The sequence below is a fragment of the Tenebrio molitor genome, chromosome Y, assembly GCF_963966145.1.
Source record: "Tenebrio molitor chromosome Y, icTenMoli1.1, whole genome shotgun sequence".
Lineage (NCBI taxonomy): Eukaryota > Metazoa > Arthropoda > Insecta > Coleoptera > Tenebrionidae > Tenebrio > Tenebrio molitor.
The window spans coordinates 535,563-550,872 of NC_091056.1; the positions used below are offsets into that span (position 1 = coordinate 535,563).

The window sequence follows — 15,310 nt, forward strand, 5'->3', positions numbered from 1 at the left end:
TATCCACCCGCGCACACGTGTTTTGCAATCCCACTTCTGATGTTATATTTTAATTCTTAAATGTAAGGAGTACAACGGTTGTAATATATGATTAACAGGGACGTAACGATTTATCTGTCTCTTGCAAGGCCGGTTGTTGTTCTTCTTAAACTACACCATGGACATGCGCATGAGACGTAGCACATGAGAAAAGCCGCCAAATATAAAATATAGCGCTCTGGCGCTAACAAATGCAATAAATTAACGCAAATTTGTAAATAAACAAGAACACAATTAGTTATTTAGTTTTAAACATGTTTGGCACTTAAAATACTTTTGGTACAAATTTCTTTTCATAAGACATGTCTTGTAGTATGTTCTTTGGCATTATTGATATTTAATGCCCATATTTATAAAATGTATATTTTGGGTTCACATAAAACAGAGTCCTCTCGTCTTCTGCATTTTCATATACTGCTGTATTTTCTTCAAAATTATTTTTTTAATATGAGTACCTAGTAGGCTTTCCACATTCATAATTTATAAACGAATTTTCGCTTATTTCTTCTAATGCTGTTTTTTTGAAATCCGTTTCTTTGTTATCAATCGCAGGTTTGTGTTATATTTTTGGTTCATAATAACTTTTTAACAACTTTTCTTCCATCTCTCCCAATGCAGTGTTCGGCAATTCAATAATTTCCATTTTCTCGTTTACAGTGGCGATTTGTGGCCCATCTTTTGTCTTAATTTGGTCTTATTTTTGGCTGAAGTCTTGTTGGAACTTTTCGTACTTGCTTTAGCTTTCAACCCATTTTGTTTTAATTTTTCTTCTCTTTTTAATAATTGATCATTTTTTTCTATTTACAAGTTCAATTTTCTTTTGAGCTTTATCATGTTCTTTATTTTGCATTATTTGTTTGAAACCTGTAGATGTTATTGCCCAAGGCAGTTTTTTTTAATCTGGTTTTCCACTTCTTTCCGGTGTTTTGGGATAGCAAAAATATTCTTCCAAACTTTGGTTAGATGCGTTAGTAGTGTATTCTTTCTCGTCATTTAAGGATTCATTCATCTTCATATGTATTATCGTTTACATGACTAATGATCACTTGTGATTTTTCAGGTTCGATCAGATCAAAATATATTGTAATTTGTTACTTGCCCAGTTAGAAAATATGGATCATAGAATGCGGATGTTGGTAATGGAAGGTGGAAGGCAAATGTATGATTAATTTGTCTTTTAAACTCCTCCAAATATTCTTCTACCAAGTGAATGGGTAAAGAGTATTGTCGGTGGTCCAAATTTATCATCATTTGACCCTATTGACGACTCGGATTCGACCTCGTCAGACTCAATTTCTTCTTCTGCATTGTTCGAGGTGGATGGGGCAGAAATGCCAAACAGTTGTTTTATTTCGTCTATTAAAGGCACCCATACCAAATTATCAGTTAAAAACAAGATCAACAACGTAATTAGTTCAAACAACTGTGATCATTACTCATTGTCTTTTTCCTTCAACAATAATTGTGTTTCTGTCATTTCTATGGGTATACCGGGTGATTCAGTTTGGTATTCGCGGCCCTACATCTTTTTTGTTTTAAGAAAAAAGTATAGCAAACCATATATATTTGTAAATCGCTTGTGAAACTACAATATATGATGTGGTCAAATCTTCTCTACGATGACATATGTCAAAGTTAAGACAGTCAACTTTTTTTTTAAATAGTACACTATACATTTCTTAGCTTATTCTTGTAAAGCTTTTTTTTCTACATTTGAATCTGTAAAAAAAGTTGACACTTACATCAGAAAAATATCGAGAAAAATAATAAAATATGATTTAGTTTATTCGAAAGCGTTATTTTCTAAAAAGAGCTAGTAAGCCAAACATTTGTAAATTTGCATTATGTTGGTTCCCTGCATGTCACTATTTACAAGACAACCAAGTAGCCAAAAAATAAAATGATTTGACCTTGTTTGTTTTCAAGCCTCGGGTGCGCCTCGGCCAGAAAACTGAGACTCGGACGAAATACCAAATCCATACTGAATGTACTATGCTAAAGTCGCGTTATGTTTGTTCCCTGCATCTCACTATTTTAAGAATTACATAGCCAAAAAATAAAATTATTTGACATCCTGAATTTACTTCATTCGAATATTAGAATTTACATTTATTCGAATTTTACACAGTCACCTATCCAAATATTCCAATAATTCGAATACGATTCCCAAGACTCATCATGTCATTCATGCACTATCAAAATTCAACAACATATTTTCATCGTGTATGCATTCAAAGCGGTATAGTCAGGAAGAAGTTAGGTTTCGAAGCCAAATGTTATATCATAGTTATTTATTTAAATGTAGGTTATAACATAGCTATTTATTTAAATGTAGGTACTTTAATATTTGACGCTATTAATGTCAAAATTCAATTGTCTCCATGGCTAACTAGCTCTTTTTAGAAAATAACACTTTCGAATAAATGAAATCATATTTAATTTTTTTTCTCGATTTTTTCATATTACAAGTGTCAACTTTTTTTACACATTCAAATGTAGAAAAAAAAGCTTTACAAGAATAGACTAAGAAATATATAATGTACTATTTAAAAAAAAAAGTTGACTGTCTTAACTTTGACATATGTCATCGCAGAGAAGATTTGACAACGTCATCTATTGTAGTTTTATAAGCGATTTACAAATATATATGGTTTGCTATACTTTTTTCTTAAAATAAAAAAGATATAGGGGCGCGAATACCAATCTGAATCACCCGGTATACTTTGTTTTATCTATCACTTTTGTACAATTCATCGTGGACATCAAGATTATACTATTAAAATGACAAAACAACAATCAAACATAAGTGGCACTTCCACAAAAGCGTCGTGAAGTTTTAAAATATGATTTTTAGAATTTGTGTCTCTAATAGGTCTATTATTGTATTCAATTTGGAGTCGTTTATGGTTATCTATTAAAGCACTCGTTCTTTAATATACTATAATGCGCATGCCCGCTCTACCTACCTACCTACCTTGTGGAGTGAACTCTAAACGCTCCGCTCCTACTGTAGCTGAACGTTTCAGAGTTAACTCTTTACGCTCTTATGCGCATATCCGAACGACATTAGAGCGTATAAGAATCAAAAGAGTGAAAAGATACGCCATACCGAACGCAGCTTATAAAGTCACCGTAAGTCGAATGAACACCTGGAATTTGATGTAGAGACCTCCCACGACCTGCTGTATAGTAACCGGCCTGTTCATTTATTTATCTTAGGTATCTTTGGGCTTTCCTGCTAATCGTTCATTTTCACGGCATCTCGATGTTACACCCATCCTATTTCGCCCCATTCCTGTGCATTTTCTTTCATGACGTGCGAAGTTTCTGGGCGCTAAGAGTGCTAAACAATTGTGACATTGAATGCAACTCTGTTTTTCTGTAACTACTCGTAGCACTCTTCTTACAGGTATTCGACAACCTAAGGTCACATATTTATTATTGTTAGCGTCCCCTTGCAAACGTAACTGCTTAAGAGCATCATTTCTCTCTTTACAATTTGCTTTAAGCTTCATCAGACTGTGCTGTTCCGCCTCTTTACTATGTTGTGTTACGGGATATCTGGTTATTTCAACTATCATCTTTTGGCAGTAAAAGCAGCAATATTTTTTGACTAGCTTTTTATTCTTCATCGGTGGTGTTTCGCTTTGTAATTCGGATAACACTAACGGTGTGGCAAACTTGTCACCAACTAAAACTTGTAACTCTTTCCCTTCAAAGTTTGTTATTGGCGTACAATACAGTAGCTTCTAATCTTGAAGGGTTTCTGTGTAGTACCATGTAGATACAGTGACAATATTCATTGGAAGAGGGATGTTCTATAGTTATAAAATGTTAGTACAAAAATTTAAGTCATGTTATAAACACTTTACTGCAAACGTGTTTTCTATTAGGAATATATTTGGGTATAAATCCCATCAAATCTGTACTAACTTCGCACAGATTACGTTTATAGTCTTGTGTAGCACCATTTCTGTCTTGTGTGTCACTTTCAAATTATTGGTGTTTATGTTGAAACTTCCGGCGAATGATAAAAGGCTGGTACCTTCTGGAACCGTGGCAAATACAGACTCTACAGACAATGTAGGATTAGAGTTTGTGAGTGAACGATCCTGAGATATTGTTGGTGAACTCGGACCAGCCAATTGAGGCCGTAACTCACCAACAGAAGATTGGTTCTCTTAAAGTACAATAGAAATAATTTCAAAATTTAAAATTTTTCACCTTGATGTAAAAAGTACCTTTCTAATGTTTTGCATTTCTTGCGTTGAAAAGCTCATGATCATCAGCAAATGCATTTGTTCATTTGACTCCTCTGAAGAAAAGTCCGAGGAACGGCAGACATAATCGTTGTCTTCGTCCGTGGCGTAAGGCTTTGATTCATCACTGCTCTGTTTTAATGAACGAGCGTTGTTTCTCTTTCCTCGGGAATTTGACGTCTCAGGGACTAGACTGGAAGGATCTGGTAATTTGGAACAACACTGTTCTAAAGATTTATTTCTGGTTAGATTGAAATCAAAGTGTTCTGGTTTCAGGACAATCTTCCATTCAGGAAAATGATTTAACTCGGTTAAAATAATCTCCAATTTTGCCGGACCAAAAACAATCAGTCATAAATAATACAATTAATTTACTGTAGCAATTAACTATTATACTTAGTTGCAAAACTTGAACTAAAATATTTGTCATTTTTTTAAATTTGCTGTATCCTTTCTCGAAACAAGTGTAAAATAGCGTAATGCCATTAAATGAAATAAGAGTTGATTTAAGGCGAATCGGGATGAGGTTTTAGTGAGATTCTCGGTCAACAGATGGCGCGGGATTTACTTAGCTGTTTTTAGCTAAACCAAGCGAAAAATTTGTAATCTGAAAAGGGCAATGTCTTTAAAACATTATTGAAAATTGCGGCAACGTTTTACTTTTTTTATTTTTTCTTCCTTTAAAAAATTTTTCATTGTATCTTTTTTAAAAACAAAAAAAATCAAAAAGTGGTCAACAGCGACGATTAAGCCATATTTACTAATGCTTAATCGATTTTTATTTAATTTTTTCGTTAGAAAATAGTGTCCGAAACAGTAATATACGTTTTCTCTTTGATCGAACCGCCCGCACATGTCTGGCACTGATCAAGAGTTACAAACAAGGAATTTGAGCAGTTACAAAAGTATATGTGAGACTTGTATTCACACTATTTTAGTAATGATAACTTAAAAGTTGAGGTTGCCTCCGACGATCCCAGTCGAGATCCTGTTATTAACACCATAACAGACCGATTTTTAATTGATGGTCAGCATTTTCTTAGAGAGATTAGATCTCTAGAAAACCATAACAACAAATGTCTTAAAAGTTGAAGGGGTACTTCAAATTAATATCTTGGGACTACAAAACTGCATGGAATTTAAAATTTGAGTGTCCATACTGCAAAAAAAAAGTGTGTTCAGTGAGGCTGAACCAAAGCCAATAAATAATAAATCTAGAGAAATTATCTCAAAGCAACTCAATTCCTAAATTAAATCAACTAGCAGTGGTCGATAGTGCTGTATGGGGAATTATCTCTATTGGTGGTGGACATTCCAACATGGAAGAACTGTTTTATTCGTTGTAACACTCCAATTTCCCGGTTATAACGCTCCGATGGAAGGTGTAAAATTACGTAAATTAAAACCAGGAAAGAAACAATACAAATGGATTTTGCGAAAATAAATTTCTAGGAATTTTCTCTCCCGAACAAAATGTTTTCACGAATATTCCACTTGTGTATAAAATGTCGTGAAAATCATTTTCAATGAAAAAAATTAATTAACAAAAGAGTTTGATCGATTTACACTGAATCAAAAAGATTTTTTTGTTCGACACTGTCAGAATTTGAGAATTTTCTCCTGTGTGAACGGATTTCGATAAATATCACAACTTGTCAAAACGAAACGTCAAGTTAATTTTAATGATTTTAGGCGATTTGGAGCCTTTAAGAGGCTCGTCGAACAAAAAAACCTTGTATTCAACTCCTTCTTGTGTAAATTTGGCTTTTTTTATACTATTTTTTGGAATTTGTCCGCCATAGTACCTATGTACGCCCGCTGAAATACGTGAAATTGCCAAAAATACGGTCGCGAATTTGCTGCCTGATAAATCCTGATAAATAATTTTTGACACATTTTGTAATTTAAACTGACACGCATGACAAGATAATTCCGCATCAAGCTTTACCAACTTAAAAATTTTCGTAAAATGTTCCGTGAATTAATGGCTATAAGGACATCGCAGATGATGACGTTGCGTTCGTTAATATGTCTATTAGAGAATCAAAATGGAGGCAAATTACAAAAATAACTATTACTACATCCAAGAATATAAATGCATCAATTTTACGTACGATATTAAAAAAAAAAGAAGTGAATTTGTTTCAGTCCATGAAGGAACCAGCCGGAAAAAAATACAATACGCGTAATATGAAGAGGTGGAAACTAAAAAATTGGTTCACCCAGGTCAGGAGCTCTAACATTCCGATAAGTGCTCCGATTTTGTAAGAAAGGGCCCGGCAAGGTTTTCCCGGTAATAGCGCTTTCCCGGCTATAGCGCTTTCCCGGCTATAGCGCTTTTTTCTTCGGTCCTTAGAAGAGCGTTATAATATATATTTTTAAAAAATCTAGTTACTTTGTGCAACCTGTCAGCTGGAGCAGTTGTTACGCAAGTAATTTGACAAGTTATTAGACTGTAAAAAATTGCATTTGTCATAACTTTCGAGTAAAAATGAAATGACCAACATGCTACAAGCGTATTTTGAGTGTGGCAAGAATACACAGCCAGCTATTCGCCTTTATCACCAGCATTTTCTTAATGGAACAGTACCCCACTACAAAAAATGATTTAATTTCCTTAACCCTCCACCACCCGGCGGCATGGCAATTTTGCCGGAGTACATTCATTATTCGGATATTACTATAAGTAATAAGTAACAATAAGTAACAAGTAATAGTGCAGTGCTTATCAACATAATTACCGGCTGATGGGCCAATTTCAAGTCGAGTTACAACCGGGACAAACTACGTTTCCCATGGCAACGTTGCAAATAAATTTACAACCGATTTCAAGTTCGAATTGTCGCGCGATTTGCATCTGCTATTTGCAACTACCTATTGGACGGTTGTAAGCAGTTGCATTCTGTTCTGTCATTTTTACACCGCGAAAATGGCTGCAGCTAGGCAGGTCTTGGCCGCTTTAGTTGTAGATGAATTAGTTAATCGTGGTGATAGCGACAGTGACGAAGAAGAACAAAGGTTAGCAAGAATACCTTTTAGTATTCAGGAGATGTCGGAGAGAAATCTCTTCCAGAAAACACGCCTGGACCGTCGTGTTTTCAATTATGTGCTGGAAGTTCTAACACCAAGTTTGGAACGAAATACAAGGCGAGGACGTTACGAACATCTCACACCTACGCATAAATTATATGTTGCATTGCAGTTTTATGCTTCGGGTGGATTTCAATGGTTAGTTGGAGGTAGTTCAAGAATTTCACAATCAGCTGTTTCAAACGCGATCAGTGAAGTGACTAGCGCTCTAGTAGCCGTCTCGCAGCAGTTTATTCGTTTTCCAACTGCCAGAGAATTCACCGAAGTTAAACAGGCATTTTACCAACTAGGGTTGACCCAGCATGGAGTTGGATTTCCAAATGTACTGGGAGTAATCGATTGTACACATTGTAGAGTGCAAGCACCCAGCAATGCCCCGGAACAATATTTTAACAGACATCTCTACCATTCGATCAATGTTCAATTAATTGCGGGACCAGATTTGAAAATTTACAATGTTTTTGCCGAGTTCCCAGGTTCAAATCATGATTCATACATCTGGCGAAATTCAGCTGTACGGAATGCATTTGAAGAGGGTGGTACTTTTCCTGAAGGTTGGTTAGTTGCGGACTCCGGGTACCCCCAGGAACCGTGGATTATGACACCAGTGGCAAATGCAACATCACCGGCAGAACATTTGTACAATTCTGTGCACATTTCCACCAGAAACCCAATTGAAAGAACAAATGGTGTTTTAAAGAGTCGTTGGCGTGTTCTAGACCGTCCACTTCCTTATGAACCCGGTAAGGTCTGTCAAATAATTGCTGCTTGTTGTGTGCTGCATAATATTTGCATTCAGTACAATTTAGATGTGGATGATTTCGAAGATCATCCTCTCCCTGACGACTTACAACCTTGTCATGGGGCCATCCCTGGGAATTATATGGACATTCGTAGAGATCTCATTGCAAGACACTTCACTCGATAATCTAGGTTTTTTGATGTGTTTTATGCTTTCAATTTTTTTTTTCAGATGCATATTCAGTTGCATAAAGTAAAAGCTCTTGTACAAAAAAACACCAAATGATTAATAATTTTCATTTATTAATCATTAAAATAAAACAGCAACAATATATTTTTAATTTATATTTAATTTTTTTCTTTTGAGTTCTATGCCCTCTTGTAATAATTCAAGTTTCAATTTTTTTAAATTTATTAATTGGTCTAAACGACTGTTGAGGTCGGACCGCGCTTGTCGCATTTCAGAAACCAACTCTCCTAAGATTTGGTTGGTTTCTCTTTGCAAGCATGTCGTTTCCTCGGCTTCTTTTAGTACCGCCTCGATCGTCCTTTTTTTGCCTCGTCTGGGAAGTGGGGGTGGTTTTAGGATTGGTGTAGAAGATGGAGGTACTACAGGATTGGGATCTGGCCGATTAAACAGATTTATAATTATTTTTTTTATGTTCATAATATTTTTGTTAATTCCAAATTGTTTTCGTATGTTTATAAAGAATGTGTTTATGACTGAATGTTATTGGTGATTTAATTTTTTGTGTATCAATAAAACATGTAGTTCGAAATGTACATACCTTCATTTGTATCGACCGGGTTAAGGGATGAGGACGGAAGATCTACAAAGGGTGGCCTTTCGGGAATGGGTTCTAAATTATATTCAGTACTATTATTTAATTGTTTTACATAAAAAACGAGTGGAAAAACAGTAAAAAAATATCTGAAACTGAAAATATCAATTATTGCATACATACCAAATATAATCACATCTGGAATGTGAGCTGTGCTCGTCGAAGGACCGGGATTGATTACTGTAAGTAGAATGATAAAAAGTGCAAAAAATATTACTTATGTGACCCTACCTTGACGCCTGAAGGGGTCAACTCCACCAGCAATCCCCTCAATGCTATCGGTACCAATAAATTGGGAAAGTTTGGCATCGATAGCAGAAAGGGGTGTATTGGCTTCATTTTGACCGCCCCCGGTTTTTCGGCCCTCTCGCTTAACCGCGTTGACTCTATGTTTGGCCCTTGTCTTCAGGTCCTTAAATTTACTCCGCAATTCTGCTGCCGTCCGTACTGTGGGAGCGACAGCGTCTACCACCTGCTGCCATCCTCTGTCCCGGTGGAATTGAGTTAAATTCGGACCCTTGAGAGGACCAAACAATAGAGCCCTTCGCTTCTCGACTTCTTCGACAAGCACAGCCGTTTCTTCCACTTTAAAATTTTTTGACCTTTTCTTAACCCTAAAATGTGTCGTTTTACACATCTGCGATAAATAAATTAAAAACATTTTGTACTTACGCTTTATTTTCCATTATATTTCTTCGTTTGGTTTTGAAATTTTTAAATTTTATTCGCGCACCGCAAAATTAATGACAGTTGTCACGTGATCGAGAGCAAATTTGCAACTGCACTGCCTCCCCGGGCAGTTTGAACTTGAAATTGGGTTGTAAATTCCGTTGCAAGAGAATTGCAAATATTTGCGCTACAACTGCAGTTTGCATCGCTAACTTGAAATTGGCCCATGAGAGTGACAAAAATTGACAGTTCACAGTGATGCGGCAAAAATTTCATAACATATAATAGGAATGGCTTGCTTCGGCTACAATCATTTGTAATGACCCTGTATTTCCACTTTTTTTTTCCTATGCAAGAGTGCAATCTTATCTTTATTGTACACTTAATATTGTCGGTATGTGATTGTCAAAGAAAAACGTATATTTCTGTTTTGGGCGTTATTTTTTGTCAAAATTTAAAAATAAAAAAAGATTTGCCATTAAGAAGTTGGCCCCCACATGCGCCGTTGAGCAGATTTTTATTTTTTTTTTTAATAACGAAGAAAAAAATATTTTTTTTTGAATGGAATCAAAAATAAAAAAAGTAAAAAGTTGCCGCATTTTGAAGTAACATTTTATGACACTTGCAGTTTAAAAATTGAAAATCGGTCATACCGTTTCTTTAAAAAACGCTAAATACTTTTCCGATATCTTTATCTCTCTCGCACACTTGGTCATCCCGATTAGCCTTAATGCTTACCATCGTCTTCAGCAATTATGCATCTCCTCCTTGCAGCTCTGTATTTAGTACCAGTAAAAACTTCAAAGCTCCTGCTTTTTCGCCTAATTAAATAAAACCTTTTTTTTTTGTTCATAATGTGTTATTGTGAAAGCACAATCACCATTTCATGAAATTATTGTTACCCCTACAATTTAAGAATTTCAACAAACGAGGAAATTGTATGGTCAATTTTTCCACAACCTAATGTCAGCCTAAAGCCAGCTTCTTGGGAATTTTTTTGTACGGAAGAAGCACCATGGGTGGGGCTGCAATTCCGAAAGCGCTGTAAGTACACAACACAGTAATTAATTCTTTTTCGTTTCCAGATGAGATCTCATACAAATTTTTGAAATGTTTTGAGGTCGGTCCCAACACCAGCCCTGATTTTACGCAAGTCCTTACTTCAGTTTCGTCTGCGTTTATATCCGAGGGTGGTGCTCCATCGTGTCTAGAAGATCGTGTTCCAACAAGTATTGTTTCAAGTCCTGAAACCATTTTCTGATAGCAGTTTCAGTTACCGCAGAACGCGACTTGGAAATAATTTCAGTATTACGTTTGACAAAATAATTTAAGCCATTTTTCTCCAGGCCTATTGTTTTTAAAAGGATTTGGCCTATTAGTTTCTGTCAAAATCTTCTATACAGCGTCTTTTACTTCGGATGGATGCATCGGAAATCCCAATTTGGCTTTTGCAAGTATCCACTGTTCCAAACGGCTTTCTTCGAATTCATCTAATACTGGTTTAGGACCCATTTTCCTAATGTTAGGAGTTTTCGCGTTAATTTTATAATGAAGTGTTGACTTCGGACTGTTATATTTTTTTGAAGCCGAATTCAAAGATTCAATGCCGTCTTTTACATCTTGGATGGCTTTAGCAAGTACATCCTCTCCATAACGGAATCGACAGTATTTTTTGACAGCTTTCGGAGGTAGTTTTCGAACATCTAAAATAAGATGCTTAAATAAATACTTTAATTAATATCAATTAATTTTATTAAAAACTATTAGGTCTAAATATAAAATTCCAGTTAATGAACACATCTTGTTCAGTGATTGAACTAGATCTAAGCGGCGTTCATTAACTGGCTGACTACAATTGACGTTGAAAATAATTTTGTTAAAAGATAACCCTATAAGCAGAAATACATAAGGCAGATTTGCGCTTGTTTTCATAAAAAACGCAAAAACCCAGTGAATGAACATGGCGTTCATTTACTAGATATCACCCATTGTTTGGAACCAGTTATTGAACGTGGCATAATATTGCAAATTTACATGAAAAATCAACCTGTTTCTGCACAAATTGTTGATTTGTTCAATTTACTTTACTTACTCTAGGTTTCATTATTTTCTTCTAATTTGGTTTTAAAATATGGTTTTCTAGATATAGTACCTGCCAACACTTTAGTAGCAGCCTCAAAATAAAACAAAACAGGATTTTAAAAACAAGACAAAGGTTCCGACACAGCTGCAAATTAATATAATAAGACGCGTGCAATCAGGAGCGTATTCAGGAAAATGTACAAACATATAATATATTATAAATCTAATTTTTATTGCCCAGCAAGGACCGCGGGGAGGTATGAGCATCCCTTGCCAAAAATAAAATTCTAAATACAGGGTTATTCTAAATGATTGTAGTCGAAGTAGGCGTGAAAACTGAATGTAAAATTTATGGTTGCCGCTCCACATAAAAAAACATCAACTTGATGTGAACATATTGAGTTGTTTTGCACCCAATTTAACTCCCATGTGTGAACGGTGTATACTCACTTATTCGGATTCAATCGTTAATATATTTTGAATACGCTCCTGTATGCACATCGCGCGTGTCATCTCAACAAACCAGTTTTTTATGAGCCGACTGCAATAGCGAGCAAAAAAGGTCTGCTATTAGAGTGTTGGCGACCACTATAAGTATATCTAACTTACCTGAAACAAAATGGCTCCCAGCCTTTCGGCTGCTTACCCACACCACTTCTGACGAATTTCCACAAAGCACAGGATGTTAATATTAATCTAATGAATGAACAAAATACTGTGCAAGCGTTACTTTTGCCAAAAGCATGCGCGAACTATTTAAAAGCTACTGATTTCTTATTTTCAACGAAAAACCAGACTTTCGTTCATTTACTGGTCAGTGTTCATTCTCTGGGATATTCACCCTACTTTACACGGAATGTTACGGTTTCACTCAACGTTATTGTGATTCTCTATAATTGTATTTCGTGCTATTTGTGTTGTTATTTGTAAAAACTGTTAAAAATTCTTTCTTAAATGTGGTGTAGTTTTGCGCAGCTTATAAGTCTACCAATCGTGCCTCAAAAAATTCAAACGTGTCTTTTCACGGCTAAGAAAAAGTGTATAAGATTAATAACGGTAAATATACGCAAAATAATTTTTTTTTTGTGTTATAACTAAGAATAAAAATAATCACAAATTATGACGGCATTTTTCCAACAGATTCGAATTTAAGGAAAAAATGGATAATAGCTACTCGCAGGGAGAATATTATTACATCAAAAAGTTGTATCTACACTATGTAGCGACCATTTTAAAGAAAATGAGAATAAAATAAAAGGAAATTCAAAGTTACAAAAATATGCTGTAGTATCAATTTTCAATTTTCCACCACACCTATTACAAAAAATCAGTCATAGGGAAAATAGAAAATAGAATCAAAAATAGGTAAGTTGAATCAATATTCAATTTATCTATTTTCAATTGGTTACTTGAAATTTTCATTTAGAGAACATCTTTTTTTGTAGGTAAGTCAGTAATGTAATCAATCACTAAGCACATTATTGACTTACCTACAAAGAAAAAATGCTCTCTAAATGAAAATTTCAAGTATGATGAGACTATTTATAAAAAATATAGAAATATTCTTTTAAAAAAATTGGTATAATTAAAAAAACAATATTGAGGAAATTGAAGTGCCTTTGCCATCCACTTCACAAAATTTTCTTGAAGCACCACCGTAGATGTGGGTGACTTGGGACGATTTTGACTTTCAACTTATGATTTCTAAAAAAACCGTGAAACTTTTTCAACTTTAAAAAATTGCAGATCATGCCAAATGATCAGGAATATCGGTTGGCATAATCAAAATGCGTTAAAGTCGCTTTGTTAAATAAAGAAAATAAAATACCCTTGTCCCAAGTCACCCACCACTTTGGGTGGCTTGGGATTCGTGTTAATTTGGGTGTGTTTTTCAAGTCATAGAAGAGAGAGGTGACTTGGGACATATTTTATGTTTTTTAAAGATAATTCATGATGAGGTGTTATGATTTGGGTAGGTATTTTACCGGAAAAACTCTAAGAAGGTTCAAATAATATCAAATTGTATTTGAACAATAAAGAATAAACATAATAGCAAATTCTTTGGTGTAGGTCAACCGTGGCCAACCTTTTTGTTCTCGAGTACCACTTTATTTGACTAAAAATATGTGAGGTGCCCCTTTTTCATTTCTTTTTCATTCTTCTGAAAGATAATGCATATGTACCCCTGCCCTACTAAGTCATCTGAATCAAATAACTGGAAAAAAGGTTTTACTTCGCGTAGGTATTACGATAAGATTATGACTGCGTGCCAATAGTGCCACGCGTGCCGCGGGTTGGTCACTGTTGGTGTAGGTAATAGCTAGCCATAGACGAACACATTTTTCGCCACATTTGCATGCGGCGAGCAAAAATGACGGATAAAACTGTGCGTTTATGCAGACTTGACGCGCCACATCCGACGACTTGCATGCCATATTTTTACAAAATAAACGCACACGTTTGCATGGCGTTAAAAATCGATTGGTATTTATAACAATATCGGTAGTGCAGCAAAAATGACTAACAAAGATCGTCATGTTCATTAACGCGCAATTCTATGTCACTATATTTCTCCCTTTCACGTAACCATTATTATTATTATTATTATTCTTTATTAGCCCAACAGTTGTACAAAACAACCCTTTATAGGACACAAATACAAAGAGGAAAAAAATACATAACAGCTTAATACATATAACAAAAGAACATGAAACTAACCAAATAATTGATAATTAATAACATTTGAAAGAAAATAAACGAAACTATAGTCTACTAACAAGGTCAATCTATAATCTAAAAATACTACCTACAGAATCAGTCTTTATAATTGAGAATACCAATAACACTATCTCTAAACAACATCGGATTTTTACGGAAAATATCTACGCCATCACATATGCTATTGTATAAACTACACATTAGAATAATTGGACTTCTGGCTAACGCATTTGTTCTAGGAGTGGTGTACGCAAACGTGAGAGGAAATCTCGTTTCAATACGAGGAACCAAGAAATCGATTTTGTTGAAAATATCTGATAAGTCAATTTTGTTGTGTATGATTTTGTGTAACACAGTTAAGGCAGTAAGATCTCTTATGATTCCTAGCGGCAAAACATTGAATTCGGACCAGAGTAACTCGTTACGATAACCAATGGGCGGGTAATATTTATGCTCTTTAAAGAAAAGATACTTGAGGAACTTACGCTGTATGTTTTCAATCGCTGCTATGTAACATTGCTGGATTGGATACCAAATTAGAGACCCATACTCCAGTTTGGATAAAATAAGTGCAGAAAATATCGATTTTAAGCAATCACAGTCTCTAAATAACTGGCAGTTTCGTATGATAAAACCCAGGGTAGACATACACGAGGAGGTCAAATGATGAATGTGGGTGTCGAACCTCAATTCTCTATCAAAATGTACTCCAAGATCCTTAACAGTTTCACAGCGTTCCAAAGAAGTATTACCAATCGAGTAGACAAAGGGTATTTCGGATTTTTTACGACAATAAGTCATAACTTTGCACTTTCTGGGATTCAAATTTAATTTGTTACTGGTACACCAGATGTTAAGCCTGTCCAGGTT

The 15,310-nt window shown here is 35.0% G+C and overlaps 2 protein-coding genes across 2 annotated transcripts; one reads left to right on the top strand and one right to left on the bottom strand.

The window, feature by feature from the left end:
- Positions 1-7,058: 7,058 nt before the first annotated feature.
- Positions 7,059-8,908, top strand: LOC138140597 (putative nuclease HARBI1). The gene has a single exon (XM_069061663.1). It carries the CDS (start codon positions 7,228-7,230, stop codon positions 8,314-8,316), a length of 1,089 nt encoding a protein of 362 aa, XP_068917764.1. The 5' UTR covers positions 7,059-7,227; the 3' UTR covers positions 8,317-8,908.
- Positions 8,909-9,188: 280 nt separating this feature from the next.
- On the bottom strand, positions 9,189-9,657 carry LOC138140579 (nuclear apoptosis-inducing factor 1-like). Its single transcript, XM_069061645.1, has 2 exons — positions 9,644-9,657; positions 9,189-9,585 (listed from the first exon to the last, which is right to left on the bottom strand). Exons 1-2 carry the CDS (start codon positions 9,655-9,657, stop codon positions 9,189-9,191), a joined length of 411 nt encoding a protein of 136 aa, XP_068917746.1.
- Positions 9,658-15,310: the final 5,653 nt, after the last annotated feature.